This window comes from Trachypithecus francoisi, unplaced genomic scaffold, assembly GCF_009764315.1.
Source record: "Trachypithecus francoisi isolate TF-2019V2 unplaced genomic scaffold, Tfra_2.0 Lachesis_group12, whole genome shotgun sequence".
Classification (NCBI taxonomy): Eukaryota; Metazoa; Chordata; class Mammalia; order Primates; family Cercopithecidae; genus Trachypithecus; species Trachypithecus francoisi.
Genome location: NW_022681457.1, coordinates 9630873 through 9658189, shown reverse-complemented (window position 1 = coordinate 9658189; position 27317 = coordinate 9630873). Strand labels below are relative to the sequence as shown.

General features: G+C 48.7%; 2 protein-coding genes across 18 annotated transcripts in view; both read right to left on the bottom strand.

Moving 5' to 3' along the window:
* Positions 1–27317, bottom strand: part of LOC117091354 — a 161063-nt gene that overhangs the window by 105889 nt on the left and 27857 nt on the right.
* On the bottom strand, positions 10594–26840 carry LOC117093679 (leukocyte-associated immunoglobulin-like receptor 1). 17 transcript variants are annotated; one of them, XM_033229145.1, is made up of 12 exons: positions 25260–26840; positions 24424–24480; positions 23511–23610; positions 22726–22761; positions 17963–18256; positions 17064–17114; positions 14030–14068; positions 13261–13389; positions 13125–13167; positions 12999–13036; positions 12728–12780; positions 10594–12189 (listed from the first exon to the last, which is right to left on the bottom strand). In XM_033229145.1, the coding sequence occupies exons 3-12, from the start codon at positions 23542–23544 to the stop codon at positions 12043–12045; spliced, it is 864 nt and encodes a 287-aa protein (XP_033085036.1). In that variant the 5' UTR covers positions 23545–23610; positions 24424–24480; positions 25260–26840; the 3' UTR covers positions 10594–12042. The 17 variants fall into 17 exon arrangements, with proteins under 17 accessions (XP_033085036.1, XP_033085039.1, XP_033085035.1 ...); XM_033229148.1 differs by lacking the exon at positions 24424–24480 and having other exon boundaries at positions 25491–25604; positions 26306–26589; XM_033229139.1 differs by lacking the exon at positions 24424–24480 and having other exon boundaries at positions 12068–12189; positions 12728–12808; positions 25491–25604; positions 26306–26440.

Here is a 27317-nt window from a genome sequence, read left to right as displayed (position 1 = left end):
TGAGGAACTCTTTGCATTTTTGGAGAACCAGAGATGCAGGCATTGAGGAGGCTGTACTTGGAGGACCAGCAATTAGATGACAACACAGAACTGTATTCTGGGAGATGTCAATACTGTGGTCACTAGAGTAAGAGGCTGATATTTTCTCCACTAATACTGAATAGCATCTGAGACAGCAAAATTTGCACCCCTGAGGCTCAGCCCTGAATATTGAAACTCTGCAGTGGCAGAGTCTGAAAACTTTATGCATTTGAAACCTTTACGTATGTATTGAAACTTCATCATAAGAAATTCTGCATGGTGTTTAGTTACCCATGTCATTCACTTTCAAATTTATTTTTCACATAGGTGCATCCCAGTTGGTAAAGTTCCAGTCACATATCTTTATCTTTTCTGCAGGGAAGGCAGGGAAATTAAGTTTCTCCTGATACCTTGAAAGGTGTAGACTCAAATGTGTGCACTTCCTTAAACATATCAAAGTACTTAAATATACTGAATGACCAGCTGGGCGCGGTGGCTCACGCTTATAATCCCAGCACTTTGGGAGGCCAAGGTGGGTGGATCACGAGGTCAGGAGATCGAGACCATCCTGGGCAACATGGAAAAATTCCGTCTCTACTAAAAATACAAAAATTAGTCGGGTGTGTTGGCCTGTGCCTATAATCCCACCCACTCGGGAGGCTGAGGCAGGAGAATCGCTTGAACCCGGGAGGTGGAGGTTGCAATGAGCCGAGATCGCACCACGACACTCCAGCCTGGGTGACAGAGCGAGACGTCACCTCAAAAAAGTAAAAATAAAATTATCCACCTTTAATTGCTTTCTTTCCCTGAACACTCCTGGAGGTCTCTCCGATTGCCTCAGTGTTCAGCCCTTCCACGGTCAACAATGAAAATTTTAATTTAACCTGTTAGGCTCAACCCCTCACCCCAGCAAATGATAATAATTCTCCTCCTAAATCTTTCCCCTTCTTTGAGCCTGTAGCTCCTCATAGCTAGTGATGTTTCCTGAGTACACTGAGTACTCTCTCATCTGAGGATACTCTCTACCCTTTCCTTCTCCTCTTTTCCTCTCTGGATCAATTATCTATCTTTCTGGTATTATCTGAGAGGTTTTCATGGCCAAGCGGTCTTGCTTCACTCCTTAGGGAAAGATAAACTGGTATCTCTTTTGCATTTCAGCAACGCCTACGCTTCTGGTAGCAGAGTCCTATCACTGCATGGTGGTTTTCTCTGTCAGAGTGCGACGGGGGCAGGGGCTGAGTCTGACTCATTTCCACATCGCCTGTTTCCTGTACAGGATGTGGCACATCAGAGTCCCGAGTCCCAGGAGGTGTTGCTGAGTAAATACTTGAGAAACAAACAAACAAAAAAAGACAAAGAAAAAAATGCTGGCATCCCTCCAGGCTGATAAGTCTCTAAGCCTAAGATGGGGAGCCCAGAACTTTGGAAAGTAAATCAGGGAATATGTCAGATGTCCAAGGACCTTCAAGAAAATGTTAACAATGATTCATAAAAACAGGTATTATTGGTCGGGCGCGGTGGCTCAAGCCTGTAATCCCAGCACTTTGGGAGGCCGAGACGGGTGGATCACGAGGTCAGGAGATCGAGACCATCCTGGCTAACATGGTGAAACCCCGTCTCTACTAAAAATAAAAAAACTAGCTGGGCGAGGTGGCGGGCGCCTGTAGTCCCAGCTACTCGGGAGGCTGAGGCAGGAGAATGGGGTAAACCCGGGAGGCGGAGCTTGCAGTGAGCCGAGATCCGGCCACTGCACTCCAGTCCGGGAGACAGAGCGAGACTCCGCCTCAAAAAAAAAAAAAAAAAACAGGTATTATTGGCCGGGCGCGGTGGCTCATGCCTGTCATCTCAGCTTTTTGGAAGGCTGAGGCGGTGGATCACGAGGTCAGGAGATCGAGACCATCCTGGCTAACATGGTGAAACCCCGTCTCTACTAAAAATAAAAAAACTAGCTGGGCGAGGTGGCGGGCGCCTGTAGTCCCAGCTACTCGGGAGGCTGAGGCAGGAGAATGGGGTAAACCCGGGAGGCGGAGCTTGCAGTGAGCCGAGATCCGGCCACTGCACTCCAGTCCGGGAGACAGAGCGAGACTCCGCCTCAAAAAAAAAAAAAAAAAACAGGTATTATTGGCCGGGCGCGGTGGCTCATGCCTGTCATCTCAGCTTTTTGGAAGGCTGAGGCGGGCAGATCACGAGGTCAGGAGATCGAGACCATCCTGGTCAACACGGTGAACCCCCATCTCTACTAAAAAAAAAATACATAAAGTTAGCTGGGCGCGGTGGCAGGCGCCTGTAGTCCCAGCTACTCGGGAGACTGAGGCAGGAGAATGGCGTGAACCCAGGAGGCAGAGCTTGCAGTGAGCTGAGATCACACCACTGCACTCCAGCCTGGGCGATGGAGCGAGACTCCATCTAAAACAAAAGAAAAAGAAAACAACACACAGGTATTATTACTGAGCAAAGTTTATCAGGCTCTGTCTAGCCACATAATAATGATAATATTATTATCATTTTTAGAGTAATATTATAGTAGCAATAACAATAGCCCACATTATTGGGTATGTCTAACAACATGTTCAAATTTTACTTTTCACGTCACATGTATTAACTATGTAGTTCTCTACCAAAACTCTGTATGTGGTAAGTACTAGTATTGTCCTCATTTTATAAATGACAAAATCGAATCATGTGGGTAGCTTTTCCTAAATCTCATAGTTTTCGGAGACAAAGCAATGATCATATCCCAGCCTTCCTGGCGCCAGAGCCTTCCCTCCTAGCTAAACGGAGAGGCAGAATATAATAATTCCTGATCATCCATCTTCCAAACATCCTGACAAAGCAGACAGCATTATTAGTGCCATTTTATGGAAAAGAGAAGTGAGTCTCAGACAGGTAATGTGACTCTCCCAAGCACATGGAGATAGCAAGGGCAGATCCAGGTTTTGAAGGCAGTTTGGTGTGACTTCAAGCCTGTTGTCTTTTAGCCATTACCCAATAGCTGGTATCTCGAAAGTCCGGGAAGAGATATTCTCAACTAGATTGGAGAGAACCAGCTCTTTCTGACACCCTGGGTTGTTCTAGCTGTCCTGCTGATTGTGGGAGCTTGCATTTTGAGCTTCCAAATTCTACTTGCTTGCAGAATCTGTGGAAAGTAAGGGTTATTTTTTTCCAAAAACATTGCCTTAACAACTGACATCCTCGTTTTCCAATTTACCCTAATGCCTGAATATTACCCGAAAAAAATATTATTTTTTTAGATTTTTCCAGGAAGACTCTATTTCAGAGTCCCAAGATGAGGACTCAGCATATGCAAATTATCAAGTAAGAGACGAAAATGGAGAAAGCAGTGTTACCTCCTGGGCGCTGGCCGTGGTGCTGAAACTACAGAAAGGCGCCAACATCCCAGTCAGTACTGTAAACAGCAACTGCAAGAACCACTGTCTTTGAACTGCATCCAGACAGGGGAAATAGGAAGGGTGTCTAGACATAAGGCCAGATATATTGGGAACATTCAGAACAGGAGTCTGAACTTAGCAGGAGGTGGAGAAGCTCAAGGTGTAAATGATGCTCATATGGACCATGGAATCTTGACATCTGGATAAGGTCATTTTTTTTCCTGCTGTACACCAGAGTGGGCAGGGAGGAAGCAAAAATGGAATCACTCTGGTCTTGCCTTGGTAATAGAAAATAGTGCCTTTCATGCACACGTATGTTTATTGCTGTACTATTCACAACAGCAAAGACTTGGAACCAACCCAAATGTCCATCAATGATAGACTGGATTAAGAAAATGTGGCACATACACACCATGGGATACTATGCAGCCATAAAAAACGATGAGTTCATGTCCTTTATAGGGACATGGATGAAGCTAGAAGCCATCATTCTGAGCAAACTATAGCAAGGGCAGAAAACCAAACACCACATGTTCTCACTCATAGGTGGGAATTGAACAATGAGAGCACTTGGACACAGGGTGGGGAACATCACACAGCGGGTCCTGTCATGGGGTGGGGGGAGGGGGGAGGGATAGCATTAGGAGATATACCTAATGTAAATGACGAGTTAATGGGTGCAGCACACCAACATGGCACATGTATACATATGTAACACACCTGTAAGTTGTGCACATGTGCCCTAGAACTTAAAGTATAATAATAAATAAATAAATAAAATAGTGTCTTTTTTTTTTTTTGAGACTGAGTCTCGCTGTGTCACCCAGGCTGAAGTGCAGTGGTGCCATCTCAGCTCACTGCAACCTCCACCTCCCGGGTTTGAGGGATTCTCCAGCCTCAGCTTCCTGAGTAGATAGGATTACAGGTGCAAGCCACCATGCCGGCTAACTTTTGTATTTTTAGTACAGACAGAGTTTTACCATGTTGGTCAGGCTGGTCTCAACCTCCTGACCTTGTGGTCCTCCCTCCCCGGCCTCCCAAAGTGCTGGGATTGCAGGCATAAGCCACTGCGCCTGTCCAAAAATAGTGTCTTATTTCAATGTAGTGTGTGTATAAATTATGAGCATGATAAGATTGTGCTCATATTGGGACTTTGCTACTTGTTCTACAAATACTATATCATTACTTTTTATTATAATAAAGTACACAAACATAAAACTATCCATTAACTATGTAAAAGTGTATAAATCAGTGGAATTTCGTGCACTCATAATCTTCTTCAACCATCACCTCTATTTAGTTCCAAGTAATCTACATCACCTTAAAAGAAAAGGCCACACACTTTGGAGAAAACAGAGCCAATACTGTGTGTGTGTGTGTGTGTGTGTGTGTCCCTCTCTCACTGGGAGAAGATATTCTCAGCTAGATTGGGGAAAACCAACTCTTTCTGAAATCCTGCATTACTCTAGTGGTGGCTTTGCAGAGAGTGGTTTGTGCAGATGTTGGTCGGCAGAACGTTTTGGACTTCAGAGTCTACACACACCCAGTTAGGTCTTGGATGGTGGCGAATTCTCATCTGGGACCCTGATTAGTCCCTCTTGTCAATAGCTAGCACAAAAATAAGGAAGCGTGGTCTCCTAGCCCCCATTCATAATGAGTCTTCCCATCATCCCCTCCTTCTGTATAGTCAGGAAGCCTGTGCCTCCCTCCCAAGCCACTGAGGAACTGAGGGCTTTCTGCATTTCCTTGTCTTTTTAGAATTTCTCTTGTAGCTCTAAAGACCTTTACATTCCAGTGGATCCTCATGCTTCTCATATCTTCTGTCTCTCAGGGCACAGTCCTTCCAGGGGGTTAAAAGCATCCATCAGATTCCGAAATCTCCAGTCACCGCCAGCCTCATCTGAAATCCCAAGTCACCTGCTCACAGGATAGAGGAAGCTGAGGACTCTGCTCTGTCCTGGGGTTCCTGAGGCTGGCAATGACCTTCCATGCAAAGAGCCATCCCCAAGAGGATAGGATGGACCAAGAATTAGGAACATGCAGAGAAGGACTTGAGACTTTTAGGGTCACAGGTGAGAGTGACTGGCAGAGGCCATGGGTACAGGAGGTCTCCCAACAGAGCTGGGGTCCTGGGGGAAGGCACTCCCTTCTGGTTCTTGGGGTCAGCAAGGTGTGGTCTGGTAGAGATGGAGGGCAGGTTCACACTGTTGGCTGTGGTGTCCTCCTGGGATCAGGTGGGCTAAGCCTCTCCAAGGGCACAGACCTGTGGGTTTCCCCAAACCTCACTCTCAAGCCCAGGAGAGACCCAGTCCCAGTAGTCACATCTCTTCAAGAAGAAGAAAATGAAGCTCTTGGGTCAGTGATCCCTCCATGAATCAAGGCCCATGAGCTTTGTGATTCTTGGTCTAAATCCTCCTCCCCAACACCTGCCCAGGCTCTACGTTCTCCCTTCACATAGACACTCTCCTTGACCATGCTCGACTCAGGCTCCTCTGAGCTCCCTTTATGAATGAGTTCTGACTTCTGGGCTTCCATGTTTATCTCTGCTTTGCCCAATTTTAGTAAGAATTGCAACTGTTTTCCAATTCTTACTTAAGAAAGAATCCTGCAGAGTCAGTTTAACTCTAGATATCTGATCACCCTTAATCAGATGGTTCACAGGTAAGAACCCTTATTCTCCATCAGCGTCAGCTGATGTCTGGCCGCCTTGGCCTGCCTTCAGCAAGAATCCTGCTGGGTCGGTTTAGCCAGAGTCTTCTTAACCCCTGAGGACTTCTCTGAGCAATTTTCCACTTACGAACCCCGCTCACCCTGCTCCAAGGTTACAAATTCCCACTTTTCCTGTTCTACTCAGAGTTGAGCCCTGTCTCTTTCCCACACTGTGTGATTCCATCACCATGGTCCCTGGACCTACAGCAATAGTCCTGAACAAAGTCCTCCTTACTGTGCCTTAACAAGTGACACTGGATTTTTTTTTTCTTCAACACCCTGCCCAGCTGGTCCAACAGTCTGAGAAAGGGAAGTCTGGACCCCTGGCCTCCACTCTAGACAGAAGCCGAGAAGTGGTCTGCAGATCACGGTGCTGTGATTGTCACTCTGGGCATCTCTCACGCGCTCAGGGCATCTCAGTTCCATGGTGGGAACCACTGTCCTCAGAAAAAGCTGTTTTCTTTCTGTGTGAAAGTAACCACCCGAATCCCCAAAGAAACAGGAAGAAAAAGGTCGGCAACAAAATACCTATTAAAATTCTCCACATTTTGGCTGGGCACAGTGGCTCATGCCTGTAATCCCAGCACTTTGGGAGGCTAAGGTGGGGTAGATCACTTGAGGTCAGGAGTTTGAGACCAGCCTGGCCAACATGGTGAAACCCCGTCTCTACTAAAAATACAAAAATTTGCCGGGTGTGGTAGCACATGCCTGTAATCCCAGCACTTTGGGAGGCTAAGGTGGGGTAGATCACTTGAGGTCAGGAGTTTGAGACCAGCCTGGCCAACATGGTGAAACCCCGTCTCTACTAAAAATACAAAAATTTGCCAGGCGTGGTAGCACATGCCTGTAATCCCAGCTACTCTACTCAGGAGACTGAGGCAGGAGAATCGCTTGAACCTGGGAGGTGGAGGTTGCAATGAGCCAAGATCACGTCACCGCACTCCAGCCCGGGTGACAGAGCAAGACGCCATTTCAAAAAAAAAAAAAAATTCTCCACATGCAAAGAAACTGAAACACAGCCCATACATAGCGCCACTGACTCCCTATCAAATGTGAAACATTTTTAAATGATGTGTCTCCACATGGGAAAGGCTGGTGGGGAGAGAAAAGGACAGGGCATACTATCCAAACCAAGCATTTGTATATCCATACAAACCAAGCATTTTTCAGGAGGGTGTGCAGTGTGGGATGTGCTACAAACTATGAGGGCTCATTGCGGACGTGCAACAGAGGGAGGGATGCTTCTGGTGAATTTTTAAGAGAACAAGCAGTTTATTAAAAAGCCTGCAAAATATTGATCCTGTTGGGGGGGGAAAGCCTATTATATATGCATGATAAAACAGAAAAATAAAAATAGTCAACATTTACCTGGCATTTTCGATGGAACAGACTCTGGTTTATTTCACTGAAGCATCATCAAAAATCCAATGAATCGTATTTCTTTCCTTGGTAGCTAATACCTGAGGAGTTAAATAGCACTGCTTGCCAGTGAGAATTCCATCCTTGTATGTGTCGGTGTGGGTTTGTGTGTGTTTGTGCAACAGCTCATGGTGCACTCTGTTCAATGGAAGAAATACGTCTTCTATGGGGCTGGGCGCGGTGGCTCAAGCCTGTAATCCCAGCACTTTGGGAGACTGAGGCGGGCGCATCACAAGGTCAAGAGATCGAGATCATCCTGCCTAACACAGTGAAACCCCGTCTCTACTAAAAATCCAGAAAAGGAGCCGGGCGCCTGGAGTCCCAGCTACTCGGGAGGCTGAGGCAGGAGAATGGCGTGAACTCAGGAGCAGAGCTTGCAGTGAGCAGAGTTTGTGCCACTGCACTCCAGCCTGGGCGACAGAGCAAGACTCCATCTCAAAAAATAAATAAATAAATAAAAATAAAATAAAAAAGAAGTATGTCTTCTATCATTGATGTCACTCTTCCTCATAAGTTGCCCCTGGTGAACACACACACACACAATCCTTGGAGTTTACACTCAGCCCTTCACAATCATTTTTCACTTTCTTTAGTACGATTTCATCTTCCCAGTTTCCATCTCTCCTGAGCTCCTTCCCAGGGTAGTGTCCAATATGGAGGAAGCAGGGGTCAACGGTGATGCTTGGGACAGTGGTTCTATGCCCTCCTGCTGGCCTTTGGGCTTTGGGTCTGAGCTGAGTGAGGTCTGTGGGGTTTGCTTACTAGATTGTGGGGCTACCCCACTGATGTCTGTACCTGATGGCCACGGGTCCTTCCTTCCTCTCTCTGCTCCCTCAAGGCCTGGGGATCCTTCTTGTTGACTCAATGTCCACTTAGTCCCAGGGATTCAGGGACATCTGTGAGTATCTGCTGCTGCTCCATCTGGCCCAAGCGAGGCCTCTCCTCCCCTCCATGTTGGGCCCCACTGCAGCCCCCTGATGTTCACCCCCAGGACACTCCTCAGGGGAACTGGGGTGGGGTCATGATCATAGGGTGGGCCTTCCCTCTCTGCCTGGCCGCGCTGCACCACCAGGTGGGTTAAACGTGGCTCCTCCTCCAGGTGGGCTTGGGGACTGTGGAGCAGGAAGGACATCATCCCCTCCACACAGCAGTGTCCCCAGACCCATAGCCCTGAGTCCCAACCCCTGCATTGCGCACGTTGGAGGATCCAGAAGAAAAGATGAGTTGCTGCCTCTGCTCTTCTCTCCTCTCCCTGGACCCCTCCTCTTTCCACCAATCCCCACACAAGAACAGTTGGGTGCTTTTGTTTAATTTCCCCTAAACTATGGCTGCCCTGCTTTTCACTGCGGCCTCACTGACTGGAATTTCTGCACTTCCTTACACTGGAACAGGTGCTGGGGTCTGCTCAGCCCTCCTGTGCTCTGCAGGGGTAGAAAAATTCACACATCTTCTCTCTGCTAAGGTCAGGCTGGCCAACCTTTGCTGAAGGCCTCATTTACCCACCTGTCCATCTCAGGGTCCAAGCCAAACACACAAGACGTGATGGGAGAAAATACTGCACTAATAGCTGAAAACCAACCAGAGAGAAGACAGACAGAGATACATAGATGCAGAGACACGCACACCAGAGAGAAAGAGAGAGAGAGAGAGAGCAAGGAGAATGTGTCCCACGTGAAGAACAGAGAAAATCAGTCATCATGTAACAGAAGAAAGCAAAAATAAAGAGCACACGTCTAGGAAACAGATCCTGGAAGGAAATTAAACTTGAGCACACATAGAAAATTAAAACTCAGTACAAATTAAAATTGGAGAGTATAGCAGGGCAGAAACCTCCCAGCACGGTGAGCTGCAGCCTGTCCTGGAGTTCAGGAACCCTATACGGTGGGCAGCCCCTGCCCCTGAGACCTGGCTGACCTTGGAGAGGTTGCTCCATGTCTCAGTCCATAGTTTCTCCAAGAAAAAGGGGGAGAATAATAAGGCATGCTGAGGACAGTGTATACAAGGACTTAATGTGTCATTATTTGTGTACAACTAAATTAGCAATTGCCCCATAGAAAGAGCTGGCTGAGCTTTTGTTGAAGTTTTTAAAATTATATATATCGGCCAGGCGCGGTGCCTCACGCCTGTAATCCCAGCACTTTGGGAGGCCAATGCAGGCGGATCACCTGAGGTCAGGAGTTCCAGACCAGCCTGGCCAAGATGATGAAACCCCGTCTCTACTAAAAATACAAAAATTAGCTGGGTGTGGTGGCAGGCACCTGTAGTCCCAGCTACTCGGGAGGCTGAGGCAGGAGAATTGCTTGAACCCTGGAGGTGGAGGTTGCAGTGAGCCAAGATCGCACCACTGCCCTCCAGCCTGGGTGACAAAGCGAGACTCCATCTCAAAAAAAAAAATTATAGGCCGGGCGCGGTGGCTCAAGCCTGTAATCCCAGCACTTTGGGAGGCCGAGACGGGCGGATCACGAGGTCAGGAGATCGAGACCATCCTGGCTAACACGGTGAAACCCCGTCTCTACTAAAATATACAAAAAATTAGCCGGGCGAGGTGGCGAGCGCCTGTAGTCCCAGCTACTCGGGAGGCTGAGGCAAGAGAATGGCGTAAACCCGGGAGGCGGAGCTTGCAGTGAGCTGCTGAGATCCGGCCACTGCACTCCAGCCTGGGCGACAGAGTGAGACTCCGTCTCAAAAAAAAAAAAAAAAAAAAAAATTATATATATCTATATGTATTATATATTATATGTAAATATATAATATATATTATTTATTTATATTTGTTTATTAAATATATATTTACTTTATATATAATGTGTATTTTATGTATGTATTATATATGGATAATTTTTTAACTATCCTTCTTGTAAAGGCCGGCAAGTGCCTTTTCTGTTTTTGTTTTGGTTCCGGTTTTCCGGGATTTTTGGATATTCTTCCTGCTCATTGATAGATCATAACAGTCTGTTTTAGGGGGTAGAATGTGATGGTCTGATATTTGTTTACCTGTGCAGTCCTTTCCAGGCAGGGCCGCACCAGAAGCCGTGCCCGTTTGAGTCGCCACTTCAGGCTTGGCACTGTTTTATTTTGTTTTCTTTTGTTTTGTTACATTTTGTTTTGTTTTTAAAGATAAACACAAATTAACTCAGAGATTCTCTCCCCCTCTGGTGACTCACAGAGTAATTTCCTGTTTTAATCTGAGTTGGGAGACCACATGAGACCACACAAGTGGGCGGAGACATGGATATGCCTCATCCAGCAGTGGACTCAGGGCTCTCTCGGGACACGTGAGCGTGTGGGCATGCTGTGTGCACGTGTGAGTGTACACATGCTTGTGCGTGTGTGTGAAGCTTTGGGCAGGTGAGGTCAGCTCTCTGTCTGCACCCACCCACGCGTCCCTCAGACACCTCCCTCATTCATCCCTGAAACACAGGCTCCATCTGAAAGCACTGACACCAACTCTGAGTCCTGTGATGAGCAAGTACAGGAGGTCTTGGGTACGGCACGGGTGAGGACGACTGTGCTCATTAATTTGATTATGGCGATCTTTGCGCAATGTGTATCAAATTATCCCATTGTACGCCCGGAATATATGCAATCTTGGTCCACTCAATTTTAAAATGAAAACGCTGACACCTCCTTTGTAAGTCCTGTTTCCCTCACTCAGTTTTGAACAACTGTGAAGGCAGAGACTCAGCCCAAGTGGCCTGTGCACCCAGGACCAGGCATCTGGCAGCCAGGTGTGATGTCTTCAGAATTATTTACTGATGCACAGAGTAAAGTATGACCTAGAGAACCAGGCTTAGCTCTCAGCTGTAAATGTATAGCACTGTCTCAAGGTTAGCTCTTCACTTCTAGGAAGGTCTTTGGGGTCAGAAGAGCAGATCATTCCAACAAAGTCTCTGGGGTCATTGGAGATTCACAGGAGACACCTAGGACCAGCTGGGAGACTGCATCACCGCTCCTCAGATCAGCTGGGTGTTTGTAGCTGGGTCTCTGGAGACAACTTGTGGCTGGGTTTCTGAAAATAGCCAGGTGACTATAGCTGGGTCTCTGAAAACAGTCAGGTGAATAAAGCTGGGTCTCTAGAAACAGCCAGACAACTGCAGCTGGGTCTCTAGAAACAGTCACAACTGTAGCTGTGTCTCTAGAAACAGCCAGACAACTGGAGCTGGAGCTCTAGAGACAGCCAGACAATTGTAGATGGGTCTCTGGAAACAGCTAGCTGATTAGAGCTTCGTTTCTAGAAGTAGTCAGGTGTATGTATCTGGGTCTCTGGAATCAGTGGCAACACAATCTATTCAAGGAGCTGGTCAATTGTAGAAAGAACCACCTGGTTAAGGAAACTTCTGGATGCTGGTTAGAAAACTCGTCTCCAGCTCATGTCTCCAGGACAGCTGTCTGGCTCCCTTTCCAGACGATGATGAATCCAAAAGGAAGCCTTCCAAATGGCCACTTCAGGCTTTTCCTAGAGTGACTTTATATCCTCAGGTGCAGAGGTCAGGTGGGCTTGGGGTCAGTGTCTGGCAATGGCTGCATATGTGCAGGACTCAGCCATGGGCTCTGTGGACTGTGGGGACCCAGCCTGGGCTGTCCTCCGTGTGAGGGCCCAGTGGTCCAGCTGAGCATACGTCACCTCCTGGGAACTCCCTGCCGCCGGGGCCTGGGAGAGAGAGACCCAGGGTGAGGGAGTGCCTGGTGGAGGGTGAGGTGAGGGGCTGTGGGGCTGGAGGGCTGTGGCGGCCATCTCCATGGGCCCCGAGGACCCTCTCCTGAAATTGCAACCGTGTGAAGAGCCCTCCCACAGGGTATTAGAGTTGGTCTACGTGACAATGAACAAGGCAGAAGGGAAGACTCCTGACTTCCAAGCTGAGGTAAAAGACATTGTGCTTCTGCCCCTCCTCGCCACCCATCCTTGGATCCCTCCCTCTGGGGGAATCCGCGGTGTGGAGAGGCCCTTGTGAGAGGAACAGAGGGTTCCTGCCCACAGCCATGGGAGTGAGCGTCTTGGACGTGGATCCTCAGCCCACGGGAGCCTTCAGATGCACACAGCCCTGGGCGACCTCTCAACAGCAACCTCAGCACAGGCCATGAGCCAGAACCACCCAGCTGAGCCACTCCTGGATTCCCAGTCCAAGGAGCTGAGATTTTTTTTAGGCTGTTAAATGTGGGGAACTTGAATAGCTAGTAGGAAGGCTCACCAAGTTGTCCGTCTCTCTATCCTTCTCAGGAAGTCCATTGACTGTGGCCTTGTCTGGGGGAGAAAATACATGGCCAGTTTTCTGGGAAGGATGTCATAAAGCAAATCTGCCTGAGAACCCCCAGCTTCAGTTGACATCCTGCACCCAAGCTATAATACAACCTTCTAGAATGTTCCCAAAGATTCTTCCCTCCGCCCCCCACATTGCATCTGGATTGGCAAGAAGTTCCCACTTCCCCATCTCAGGCCTGCCCCTCCTCCTCCCCCTTTACCTGCTGTCCTCTCTAGAACATCAACAGCCAGGTCGGGCCTGAGAGGAAAAATAAAAGTGAACCGCAGGGGCAGCCTGGGGGCAGAGGACTGGGTGGAGGTCCAGGAGTCACTCCCACGGGCCTCACCTCTGCTGTAGCTTCTGCTTCTCATCCTTGCTTCTGGGGGGCCCTGAGGACAGTCGGGGTATGAATTAAGGAGACCTTCTTCCTAGCCTCTCCTGACAGCTTCCCCAGGTCACTCCACCCTGACCCTGAGACCTACCCTGCTTTATCTGATTCTGGCAATGGAGGAAAAAGAGGACCAGAAGGAGGAGACAAAAAAGGAAGACCACTGAGACCCCGATGAGAATATAAAGATGCTCAGCACTCAGGCCTTGGGAAGCAGGTGCATCTAAGAAAGATAGAAACAGGTTTTCAGCAGTGTGCATTTACTGAGCACCTCCTGTATACCACACACATGACGTGTGCTTGTCATAGACGTACTAATATATAAAATCTCTCAGGTAAATAAGAGTGCTGCAGCAGGGGACATGGTGGCTCCGGCATGTAATCCCAGCACTTTGGGTGGCCGAGGCGGGAGGACCACGAGGTCAAGAGATTGAGACCATCCTGGCCGACATGGTGAAGCCCCACCTCTACTAAAAATATAAAAATTAGCGAGGTGTGGTGGCACATGCCTGTAATCCCAGCTACTTGGGAGGCTGAGGCAGGAGAATCGCTTGAACCCGGGAGGTGGAGGAGGCAGTGAGCTGAGATCACGCCACTACACTCCAATCTGGGCGACAGGGCGAGAGTCTGTCTCAAAAATCATCATCATCATCATCATCATCATCATCATCATCGTCATCCTGCAGCACAGGGATCGTTAACCCCTTCCTCCACCATGGGGGTCCTGAGTGCTGGGGTCCTCTGCACAGGGACACAGCCGGCCATTAGCAGAGCAGGAATCTGATCAACCCCAAAGCCTGACCTCTTTCTCCCTCCCCAAGAGGCACACACCAGGCTTATGCTCCATGGCCCTCATCACTCACGCTCATTGTGACTGTCGTCCAACGGCCTCTGCGTGGGTCCTGTGAGGGAGGAATCAGAAGGAGGAGGAGTTAGAGTCCTGAGCTGGACAGAGAAGGCTCTGAGTCCTCCCACATCCGCTGTGGGGATCTCTCTTCACTCCCCAGGACCCTGACCGCTCCTTCTAGACCAGCACCGACCAGCAGAGTCTTCTGTGATAATGGAAACTATCTACATCTACTGTCCAGTATGAGAGTCACACGTAGCGATTGATATTTAAATTTATCCAAAGTTGAATGGTGTGAGAAGCCAGCTGCACTGTCTGCACCTGGAGGGCTCAGTGACCCCATGTGCCTGATGCCATCCCTACTGGACGGTGCAGATACAGCCTGTTTCCTGGGCGTGAAGCTGTGGTAGACATCGCTGCTCTCTGCCCTCCGCGGATCTAGGAAGAGACCAACCACCCGTAACAAGAGGAAGGGAGACCTTCCCTCCCTGACCTCCTTCTGGGTTCCCACCAGAGTGCAAGAATCCCCGTGTCTGATTTTATCTGCCCTTGCGGCAACTCCCTGATGGGGAGGTAACCCGCCCTCCCGTGGGAAGAATCCAAGACCAGATGTGCTCCTGTTTCCTGAAGCCCTGCAGCTAGCGGGTGAGTGTGTGCAGCACCACCCAGGCTCCCTGCGCAGCGCATTGCGGGCCCGCCCGTCATCTCCTCGAACATTCACCCTCCTCTGCACAGTGCACGCCACTACCCAATTCACAGGTGACAAAATGGGGTCCTGCAGGCTCCCCCAAACCCAGGGTCCAAGGCCACGAGTCCCTCTTCCAGGAACAGCGGTCCCTCCCCTTCCCTGCAGCATCTTCAATATCCTTCCAGAAAGGCAGACATTCTATTTTGGAGTGTCCTTCCCTCTTGCCTCGTTTACGGCCCAAGGTCCAGGACACTACCCATTGTTCTACACCATGACTTCCTGGGATTGGTCTTCATAACATCTGCCACCATTTAAAATGTGCAATATTACAGCTTTTAGATTATTTATAGCTATATGTATCATGTATTATGCAAACATATAAAATATAACAAATATATATTTTAATTATGCAATCTTAGCATATACATTATAATTTAATGAATATAATGTTAATTGTATATGATTTATAATTACTTATATGTTACATATATTCACTGTAATGTATAATGTATAATGTTTATTACATATAAATATATAATTAAATATAAAATGTTTCCATTATAATTATAAACTATAAATAGATAATATATATTTATGTTTATACCTATGTTTATTAATTATAGCACCCGAAAGTTATTACACTATATATTGTAAATATAATATCTTCATATAATATAGTATACATTATAGTGATATGTGGTGATACATTAACATATTTTTATTATATGATTATGTTCCTTATATATGTAATATATGATGTGAACATATTTAATGTAATTGAAATGATAGATCTGAAATTCTCCATTGCAAATCATATCTTTTTATTTGTATATGCATGTATAGGCATCTGTGCATTTCTAACGCTCATTCTAATTATTTCTCCCCATTGAAGTTCACAAGACGGGAGGCCATTTCTCCTCATTCATGATGCGTCAAATCCGGAGCCTTCAGTGCCTGTCACAGTCCCTGTGAGGGCAAAATACTTCCTCAGTATTAATAGCAGCACCCCTCCTTTGGGGCTTTCTAATCAGCACTGATGTCAGCGCCGTGGATACCTGAACTCAAGTCTCCCCTAAATGGTTCTACCAGGACAGCTCTTTTATCGCCTGTGTTTCACATGAGGAATTTGGGACACAGGAGGTTTGGGTGAGTCACTGTCAGGCATAGAGCCGGGAGGTGGCAGAACCACCGGGATTTGAGCCATGAACCCAGCAATCTGGCAGGAGGGTCTGTCCTCGCAAGCTTTATATGTCACTGCATGAAACATGAGAGAGGAGAGAGGGAAGGAGAAGAGAGGGAGAGAAAGAGAGGCAAGATATTCCCGCAGACAGAAGGCTAATAAAAACCAGACACTGGACTTGAACCAGATCGGCTGGACTCAGGAGCACGTCCTGCTGTGCCCCGGCAGCCCAGGAGCCTCTGAGGGGGTCCGGATGGAGCACAGCATCGCTCCTCCCACCTCCCCGTGTGGCTTCAGCCCCTGGTCCCACCTGCCTGAGCTCACAGCCCGAGCCTCACAGGCCATCACTGGGTGACCAAGGACGACCACTCTGGTGATGGAAACCCAGGTGGAGAAGGGTCTGCGGATGGCTTATGACCCCGTGTCCTCCCCTGGGAGGTTCTGGTCACAGATCACAGGGGGAGATGGACAACTTGAGACCCAAGGACTTGGGGTAGCTTCTCTCCCATCACAGAGTCCAGGGCAGAGCCAGATGGAAGGGAAGCCCCATGGCTTCATCCTGGTCACCGTTCACAGGCTCCGTCCCCTCCCTGTGGCACCCTCCTCCTCTTACGGGACCTTCCTCCACTGTTCAGGCCTCCCCTGGAGATCACAGAGCCAATAGGAGCATCACCGTCCCTCTCCGGGTGTCCCAGGTTGGAAGGTGAGTTCTAAGTCCCTCCATCAGGTGCAGAGCGGGGTGAATGGTGAGGCCACGCCCACAAGGGGGCAGCGTGGGGCTCAGGAGAACCCGAAAGTCTGGGGTGGGGCTGCCCAGGTGGGTGGCCCCTGCCCCTGCCCCTGCCCCTTCATAGTCTTGTGACTTTAAGCAAGAAACTTTATGTTTTGCATATTAGAGAGGAGGAGGAGTTAGAGAATCAGACTAGTACCTCCCCCAGAGAGTGGTGTTTGCATTAAGTGCTTTCCACGGTTCGTGGCATGGAACGAGATTGCAATTACAGTACCATTGTTGCTATGGTCTCTAGGAGCATTAGCCACCTCCCAGAGCTGGGCGGGTGTCAGTCCCTTCCCGTGGCCTCCCTAGTCCTTGACTCCAAGCCCAGGGCCGAGGGCTGGACCCGGAGCTGCATCCCCAGCACAGATCCCCTGTAATCCCTTCCGGCTGAGGACCCTGCTACTGACCAGCTGAGGAGCCAGGCTCTGTGACGGGGGAGTCCGTGTCTCCAGAGGTTTCTGTGAACAGAGGCAGGAGAAGGATTTAGAACCCGTCCCAACCAACCTGCCCTCCTCCACCCTGAGCCCCCATCCAAAGGCCGCATGGCCATCAGGCAATCCCAGACAACGTCCCGAGACTCCTGAGAAAACGGGTCAGGGGACAGGAGGCTGGGGAGAGCCCCGCTGCTTGCCCCATTCTCCCTGGGGCTGCTCACTCCCTCTGCTCCTCCCACCCCAAGCTCTGCTTGACCTCAGGGGACCTTTGAGGTCCTGGGGGGACATGAAGGTGGGTTGGAGCCTCTCCGGTGGACTTTGACTCCAGGACATCTCGGGCTGAGCACACACAGGGGTGCGTGTGGTCACATACCAAAGGTTTTCCCAAAGCACTGTCCAGCCCTGACCAGGGGCCATCCCTGGGCCCTGTGCTCTGCCCAATGGGAGATGAACCACACCAGGAGAAGCACATTGCCTGGGGCAGGTTCTGGCTCAGTGGAAAGGAATAACAAGTGAGACCATCCATCCTGTGTGAAAAGACACTCATCCCCTTGTAGGGGGGTCGCCCCCTAATCTCTGGGAACCCACTCCCCACCCAGCCACGCGGAGCCAGCTCTGAGCCCACCGGATGCTGGGGCTGAGTGTCCAGGCCATCCGTGGCGTCCAGAGGAGACCAGGGCTCCAGGGACCTAAGCAGGTGCGAAGGCAGAGGGGAGGTGTGTGCAGAGGGAGAGGGGGAGAGGAGGGCTTGGGGGTCAGGAGGGCAAGTGTGGCCACAGAGAGAGGGCAGCAGCTGGAACAGGGTCCAGGGACCTGGGGACAAGCTTGAAGGCCGAGCTGAGACTGGGGCAAGGCCCAGGTGACGTCCTCACCTTTCACCACCAGCTTCAGGTAGTCACTGCGCTCAGACCATCTGGTGGACTTCGAATAGAGGCAGCGATAATGTCCGGCATTTCCTTCACTTACTGAGTCAATGCGGAATCTGGCCTCGGACTCAGATGGACTAGCTTGAGACACATCATTAGTATCATTGAACTCGGATCTACCCTCCCTCTCCAGGCGGAATGTTTGAACCCCAACTGGGCTCCGGCACACAAAAGTCACAGGCCTCCCCAGGGGGATTTCGGTGCCTGGCTCAGCCGAGATGGAGGGTCTGGGCAGGGGCCCTAGGAGGGAAGCAGAGAAGGACCTCAGTGTCCACCGTAGGAAGTCACCATGCCACACACGTCATTTTAGTATCACACTTCAGGGATTTTAGCAATTTTGTAGAGTTGTGCAGCCACGACCACAGCCCAGCCTTAGAACATCGCCACGCCTCCTGCACCTTCTACATGCGCGGGAATTCTCATCGCTGCGGAGTTATTTTCCCAGTTGACAATAAGGACCCTGAGACTTGCTCACAACTTGGGCCTTGCTCAGGGTTATGTGGGAAGTGTCAGAGCAGCCTGGGGCCCCTCATGTCTGCTGCAGAACCCAGGGCCACTTTCCAGAGGGACAGAGGGCGGGAGAGAGGCACAGGACGGGGATGACAGGGTCATTTGTGAAGGACAAGGGACAGGGAAGCGAGGACTCTGGAGATGGCTCGTGCTGGGGCCGGAAGGGCACTGGCCGGTCCCCGGGTGGGACTGAGTGTGGGACGGGGGTTGCCAGGCTCCTGTGAGGGTCCGGTGGGGTGAGGGTGAAGCCCCCAGCCCTGACCCAGCCCTGACCCAGCCCTGATCTGCTCACAGCAGATGCCCAGCCCGTGGCAGGTCCCCATGGCTAATGCAGGTCTCTGTGGAGCCACCACCTCTGGGTTTTCCTCTATAGTTTCTCCTTTCTCCTCAGCCGAATTTGCATTTCCTTGTTATTAAAGCTCTTGAAAACCCCTGTTTATCTCAACTGGGCTTGGGGTGGAGGAGGAAGGGCAGGTTTGATGTCCTGAAACAGGAAGGTTGTGTCAAAATTAGCAAAATCCCTGAGCAGGGCAGAGAGCTGGCAGGGCTTCAATTCGCTCATCCCGTCTTCACTCATTCTTTGTTATTGACAGATTAAAACTGCATATATTGAAGGTGTACCACATGATATGTTGGTACAGGTATACACTGTGGACTCGCTGAATCAAGCTAATTCATATAACCTTACTTTGCAGAGTTAATTTTTGTAGTGAGAACATTTAAAATCTGCCTCTTAGCGATTTTCAAGCATACGATACATTGTGATTAACTCTAGTCCTTATGTTGCACAGTCCTGAATTTACTTTCCCTGTCTAGATGAAATTTTCTATCCTTTGACCAGCATCTCCTCAAACCCACCCATTTGTTCATTTTTCTTTCTTTCAACCATATCTCAGTTACTTATCAATCCGTTTAAAGACATTTTTCTTGAGCTGCTAATTCCCCAAATGTGAGAAACACACACAAGGTGCCTGCCCTTCGGAGGTGGACGTCTAGAAGGGAGGACAGATACTGCTCGGAGAATTGTCCAAATCTGCAGCTACGAACTGCAGTAGGTTTCCTGTCGGTAAGCGCAGGAATCTAGGGGACAGGTGGGCGGTGGAGCTGACCTCCTCTGCAAAGTCAGGGGAAGCATTCTCTGAGCTGAACGCTGAGGGAGGAGTAGAAACTACCTGAGCTGAGTAGACAGGTGACAGCAGGGCACACAAAGTGGGAAAATCAGCCAGTCAATGTTCCTCAAAGGATACAAGGTTTCAGTTAGAGAGGAGAAGTAAATTCGAGAGGCATCATGTACAGCACGGTGACTACAGTTAATAACAATGTATCACATTATTGGACATTGCTAATCGAGGTGATTCTAAGTGTTCTCACCACATAAAATGATTAGCACAGGAGGAATGCCTACGTTCCCCAGCTCGATGTAGCCATTCCACGCTGTGTGCAGAGGCCACAACATCATACTGGACATGACAAATACATGCAATTTTCATTGGTCAATTTTAAACTGAATTAATTAATTTTTGAAAATCAGACCGGCTCACGCCTGTAATCCCAGCACTTTGGGAGGCCGAGGCGGGCGGATCACAAGGTCAGGAGATCGAGACCACGGTGAAACCCCGTCTCTACTAAAAATACAAAAAATTAGCCGGGCGCAGTGGCGGGCACTGTAGTCCCAGCTACTCAGGAGGCTGAGACAGGAGAATGGCGTGAACCCAGGAGGCGGAGCTTGCAATGAGCCGAGATCGTGCCACTGTACTCCAGCCTGGGCGACACAGCCAGACTCCGTCTCAAAAAAAAAAAAAAATCAGACCAGGTGCCAGGTGTCTCACGCCTGTAATCCCAGTACTTTGGGAGGCCGAGACCTGAGATCAGGAGTTCGAGACCAGCCTGATCAACATGGTGCATCCCCGTCTCCACTAAAAATACAAAAACATTAGCCAGGCACGGTGGCAGGCGCCTGTAATCCCAGCTACCTGGGAGGCTGAGGCAGGGAGAATTGCTTCAACCAGGGAGGCAGACTTTGCAGTGAGCCAAGACCGAGCCATTGCACTCCAGCCTGGGTAACAAGAATGAAACATCATCTCAAAAAAAAAAAAAAAAATCAGCATGTGAGACAGCCCGATGTTGAACAGACTATGGAGTGTTTGAGAAAGCGAAAGAATCTGGAGGAATGTAGAGATGGGTGAGCCCAAAGTCACGGGGACAGGATGTGGCTGGGAAAATGGGCATGTCCAGACCAAAGAGAGGTACACAGGTCTGATTCCATCTGAAGATAAACAGGGGAAGGGCTCTGAGAAAAAAAAAAATTCATCCTACAATGAGATATTAAACAAAAATTTTTAAATACAATTTAAAAACGGTGGAAAGTACAATGGTCATGTCTGTGCTTTTGCAAATCACAACGTCCCTGGGATCAGGAAGGGAGCGGGCAGCAGTGGCATAGACAGGCTAAGGCCGGCCTCGGGGAGCCACGGAGGGGAGAGCGGCCATCATCCAAGGGGAGACACAGGAAAAGTCAGTAAAGAGAGAGGGAAAGATGAGAAAAATGTAGAGTGAAATCACCAGGACTGGGTGACACGATGCATCTAGGAGGATGGAGAAGAGATGGAATATTCAGAGTCTGCCCTTTGTGACTGTCCTGTTCCCCACCAAGAACAGTGTGGGCTCGTCTGGGGAACACTGCCGGGTTCAGCCTTGGTGGTGTTGGGTTTGAATTCTCGTTGTAGAAATTGGTGTGTGGAGGTGACTCCTGCACTCCCAGGGTGACTGCAGAGCTACTCACGGCTGCCAAGACCTGGAAATAACCTGAGTGTCCACTGCCAAATGAATGGATGAGGCACTGCCAAATGAATGGATGAGGAAAATGTGGTGTGTCTATGCAATGGAATATTATTCAGCCCTAAAAAAGGAAGGACGTTGTATCATTTGCAACAACATGGATGAACCAGAGGACATTATGCTAAGTGAAATAAGCCGGGCACAGAAAAACAAATACCACATGTGGAATCTAAAAAAGTTCATCTCGGCCGGGCGTGGTGGCTCATACCTGTAATCCCAGCACTTCGTGAGGCCGAGGTGGGTGGATCACCTGAGGTCAGGAGTTCGAGACCAGCCTGGCCGACATGGTGAAACCCCATCTCTACTAAAAACACAAAAATTAGCCAGGCGTGGTGGCAGGCACCTGTAATCCCAGCTACTCGAGAGGCTGGTTCAGAGGCAGGAGAATTGCTTGAACGCAAGAGGTGGAGATTGCAGTCAGCCGAGATTGTGCCACTACACTCCAGTCTGGGTGACAGAGTGAGACTCCATCTCAAAACAAACAAACAAACAAAAAAGGTGATTTCACAGAGGTAGAGATTAGAATGATGATATTAGAGGCTGGAGATGCGGGGCTTGGGAGAGACACAGATCAAATGGTACAAAGTTTCAGTTAAACAAGAGGAGTAAGTGTTTGAGATCTATTGCATAGCAGGCTGACTATAGTTAATAATAACTTACGATATATTTCAAAATTGCTAAAAGTAGATTTTAAATGTTCTCATCACTATAAGTATGTAATGTGATTGTTATGCTATTTAGCCTTATTGAATCTTTCCACAATGTTTACATACGTTGTAACATCACATGGTAACCCACAAACGTATACAATTATTTGTCGATTAAAAATAAGATTTTTGGCTGGGTGCAGTGGCTCATGCCTGTAATCCCAACACTGGGAGGCTGAGGCGGGCAGATCATAAGGTCAGGAGTTCGAGACCAGCCTGGCCAATATGGTGAAACCCCGTCTCTTCTAAAAAAAAAAAAAAAAAAATTAGCTGGGGGTGGTGGTGGGCACCTGTAATCCCAGCTACTCAGGAGGCTGAGGCAGGAGAATCACTTGAAACTGGGAGGCAGAGGTTGCAGTGAGCCAAGATTGTGAAACTGCATCCTAGTCTGGGTGATGGAGCGAGACTCCATCTCAAAAATAAAATTAAATAAAATATAAGAGTTTTGAAAATAAGAAAAGCAAAATATGACAGGTAGCGAATGAAGGAGTGAAAGGGGTGAGAGTTATGCATTTTACATTTGGAATAGTTTGCAATCTAGGGTGTACTTAAAGGGATCCCTCCAGGCCCTCTAAGCATCAACATCACTCCCACCCAGAACTGCCCTTGGGATGCCAGAGGGGATGGGGAAGACGGGACGAAGGTGTTACTCACCCTCCTGCATGTGGATCGTCTGGGCCAGGCAGAGCACTGGAAGAGAAGCCCCAGTGAGAAAAATGCCCACCCCCCCCCCCCAGTCTCCTTACGGGGCTGCTATCAAAAGGGAGCTGGATGGAGCTGGGGGGCACTCAGCATTTCATCATGACCAAACCAACCCTCCTCGACACCACTATCTCAGTGTAATCCTTCTTGCTGCAAAATGGTTTCAAGATAAATCCAAAGTCTCCTCTTCCAAAAGGCTCCTGCTCCCCTAGCCCTTCTTTTTGGTGATGTTGTTGGAGACGGAGTTTTCTTCTTGTCACCCAGGCTAGAGTGCAGTGGCGCGATCTCGGCTCACTGCAACCTCCACTTCCTAGGTTCAAGCAATTCTCCTGCCTCAGCCTCCCGAGTAGCTGGGATTACAGGCGCCCGCCACGTCGCCTGGCTAATTTTTGTATTAGTAGAGATGGGGTTTCACCACGTTGGCCAGGCTGGTCTCAAACTCCTGACCTTATGATCCACCCGCCTCAGCCTCCCAAAGTGCTAGGATTACAGGCATGAGTACCGCGCCTGGCCCCCCAGCCCTTCTTAAAGCTGACCTCATCCCCATACCCAGGCCCCTGTTTTTAGGACAAGGTCTTCTCTGGTCAGACTTAGGCCCCGGGAGAGCAGCAGGGCAGTCTTGGTGGAGGAGGACACTTTCCTCCCCAGAATCTTCTGCACTGGAGTCAGACTTGAGCAGTAAACTTTCCAGACCTCCCGACCCCCTTTCCATCCTCCCCGCTGCCTCCAGGACTCACCTAGGCCCAGGAGAGTGGTGGGGTAGCGAGACATGGCCCTGGTGCCAGAACTCTGCAGCAGACACAAGCAGACAGGATGCGCTGTCCAGGGGCCTCCTGCCTGTGGAGTTTCCACAGCAACTGCCTCACCCAAGAGGGAGAGTTTTCTGCCCTGTTCCTTCCGCCCTTCCCACTAGTGAAAGGAGAGGGAGGGCCTTGGCTTCTGAAAAACGTTGCTTACCCGCATGATCGGATGACTCTAAACTAGTTACCTGATGTGTCAGCCTCTTTCTAAATCTATGGGACAAGGCAGAGTAAAGGTCGGGCAACCAACTGACTTGGACGTCATCCCAACTCCACACGTTAACGACCACCGCTCTTGGGCAAGACGTGACAAAACTAGAAGTCGACATTTCCTCGTGTTTAAAACGAGAGTCATAGAAATCCTTCCCCAAGTTTTTAATATTGTGATCTCTGCTAAAATCCCAGCAAGGTATGTAATGCGTTAAGAAAAATCCTACAGTGCGCCAAGCACGGTGGCTCACGCCTGTAATCCCAGAACTTTGGGAGGTTGAAACATTGTGCACTCACTCTAGAGAACAGTGAGGAGGTTCCTCAAAAAACTAAAAGTAGAGCTACTCTATGGTTCAGTAATCAATCCCACTTCTGGGTCTACATTTCAAAGAAATAAATTCAGTATGCAAAGAGCCGTCTGAACTCCTCCGATCACTGCCATGCTATTCACAATAGCTAAGACGTGAAAATCATCTAAATGTCCATTGACGGATGAATGGAGGCAGAAAATGTGGTACACACACTACTCAGCCTTAACAAGGAAGGAAATTCTGCCATGGGTGACAACACAGACGAACTCTGAGGACATCACGCCAAGCGATGCAGACGCAGAGATCAAGTACTGCATGATGCCACTTACGGGAGGTCTGCAAAGTCACCAGAGTCACATCACAGCAGTCAATGGTGGTCACGGGGGCTGGGGGGGGGAATGGGGAGTTATTAACAAACAGGACCTAGAGATCTGCTGTCCGACATACGACCTATGGTTGACATAATGTCTTGTTCACTTGAAATTTGTTAAGAGGACAGAGCTCATGTTAAATATTCAAACAATGATATATAATAATAAATATTATATATAAATAATGATGATTACATATACTCATAATATAATTAATATAATATTATTAGTTAAAATTGTTTATCATTTTATATAGTCATTACATATGTAATTGTTTATATATAATATATAGCAAATTATAATAGTTGTATATGTAATTGTCAATATATAAACTATTATATTATTAATTATATATATACAAGTTCATATATAATTGTTAATATATAAACTATTATAATTATATATATACAATTAACAATTTGTGTGTGTGTGTGTGTGTGTGTGTGTGTGTGTGGAGATGGAGTCTCGCTCTGTTGCCCAGACTGGAGTGCAGTGGTGTGATCTTAGCTCACTGCAACCTCCGCCTCCCAGGCTCAAGCAATTCTCTTGCCTCGGCCTCCTGAGTAGCTGGGATTACAGGCACCTGCCACCACACCTGGCTAATTTTTGTATTTTAGTAGAGATGGGATTTCACCATGTTAGCCAGGCTGGTCTCCAACTCCAGACCTCATGTGATCCACCCATCTCAGCCTCCCAAAGTGCTGGGATTACAGGCGTGAGCCACTGCGCCCGGCCCCTTTAAAAATTTTAATTGTTATTATATATATTATGTATAACACACACACTCTACTAACTTGAGTTCTTTTCCCCTTATCCCACAGTGTCATTTGGCTCCAGGTGGGGGTGAGGTGGTTGAATAGCACATGCAAAATCCTGAAGGTGTTGAATGGTCAGGAGATGGTGCTTAGAACCTGGCATTAAGGTGTGGGGCCAGATGGGCACCCAGCTGGGTGCTGGAATGAAGAGCAGGACCAGGACAAGCAGTGCATTTCAGCATCATGGAGCTGAGGGGGACAGCAGCCCACCCTATCACGGATTCTCATCTCTGCTGCTTCTGAGGACACTGGGGAGCTTGTCTCCAGATGTAACTGTCGCAGACATTGATGAAGGTCTGCACTGCAGCCATTACTCACTTCTTCCTTAACAACCAAAAGCCAGTTCTGTTTGAGTGGCTATGCTCCAAGCCCAGGGAGCAAGTGGGAGGGAAATGGAGTTCAGATTAAGGCGATTTTAGCAATCCCATTTTCAGGGTTTGATTCAGAGCAGGCCATATGACCAGATATGACCAATAATACTTAAAGCAGAATAGAGCAATGCTCCTGGGAATCATATTTATCTCTTATTAACAGAGGGTTTCAAAAAAAAAGGAAAAGAAAAGAAAGTTTTTGCATCAGAATAGTCCAAACATTTCAAAAACATTGAAACATTCCATCATAATCACTACATTGCAGACTAGTCCTCCTCCCGAGACGCGATGACTGTAATGCTCTCAAGCTTGGACCTCGTGGACAGACTGGGGAACTCAAGCTAAACCCTGGTCCTCACAGAGTTCGGCACATTGCAATCCTGTGTCTTTCCTTCCAATCGAATCCAATCTCAAGGACCCCGGTTTCTGAGCAACCCTGGCTTGGCTCAGCCAAAGGGAAGTGTCTACAGAATCTGAGTCTAGACTGCCTGGATGTCTGCACTTCTTTGCCGTTTTCAGGAGATTCAACTGCAAAGCCCTCCCCAGGTCATCCACATTGGCTCACGTTTCTGTGCCCCACCCTTCCTGCCTGGGAGAAGCCTTCTTGTTCAGCCAAAAAAGCAACCTGAGGGTGAGGTGGTAGCAGGGACTCACCCATGTCTCTCGCCATCTTCTGGCCCGGATGGAGCCCTGGAAGGAAGACCCCAAGACGATGGTCATCTCCATAAGATTCCCACCCTGCCCCGGCTTTGTCCTGAATATTAGCCTTGGCAGCCTGGCCTGGGTTCCGACGGTGGATGAACCTGGCTTTCCATGGGCTCCCACCTCCAGCCTGCACTGTGGAGAGACCAGGTCCTCGGAACAGTATTTTAACCTTGTCCTCCCTTCCCTTCCGGGGTTTACCAAGACATAGCAGGTGTCATCGGTGTGAAAATGCTTCTGCTATACCAGAGTCAGGAACTGAGCAAAACTGGAAAATGCACAGGATATGGTCGGCCAGGGGCTAGCATCACAGCTCTAATCTTTAACAAGGTCCAACCGCAGGCACGGAAATAAACAGCTTCTCCCTGCCCTGTACACGCCTCTGATTTTACCCAGGATGGGGCTGAGGAAGCAACACAAATTCACAGATTTTACTTTTTTTTTCTTGCACGAGAGCCAAGGCAATATGAGGCAAGCCTTGCTCCCTAATTAGTGCCTGACAAGAACCATATCTCCATCCCAATCCTTCTATTCAAAGTAGGCGCAATTTGGTTTTACCAAACGTGAAACTGATGTCAAAGCCGTGGTGTGAGTATTTACACCAGAGAAATCGGCAAATGCCACGCGTCAGGGTTGTTTTCTGTTTTTCCTTTTGCTTTTTTTTTCAGAGAGCTGATGGTCAAGCCTTTACCAGCACACCACTGGTAAATTTCCAAGGGCCAATTCAAAGAAAAATTTTTTTACAGAACACATAAAAAACATCAACGTGAAGTCAACATGCTCCAGGAAAACCAGAGAATTGATAAAGCGTGACTATTTCTGTAGCACATACTCCACCCTCTTTCCCCCTCCTACCTCAGCTACCGTAATCAGCATCTGAAGTCTCATGTTCAAATTCCCTTGTACTTTTGTATATATAGTGTTCTCTCATCGATGTACCTATTTGGCATGTGTGTGTATATAT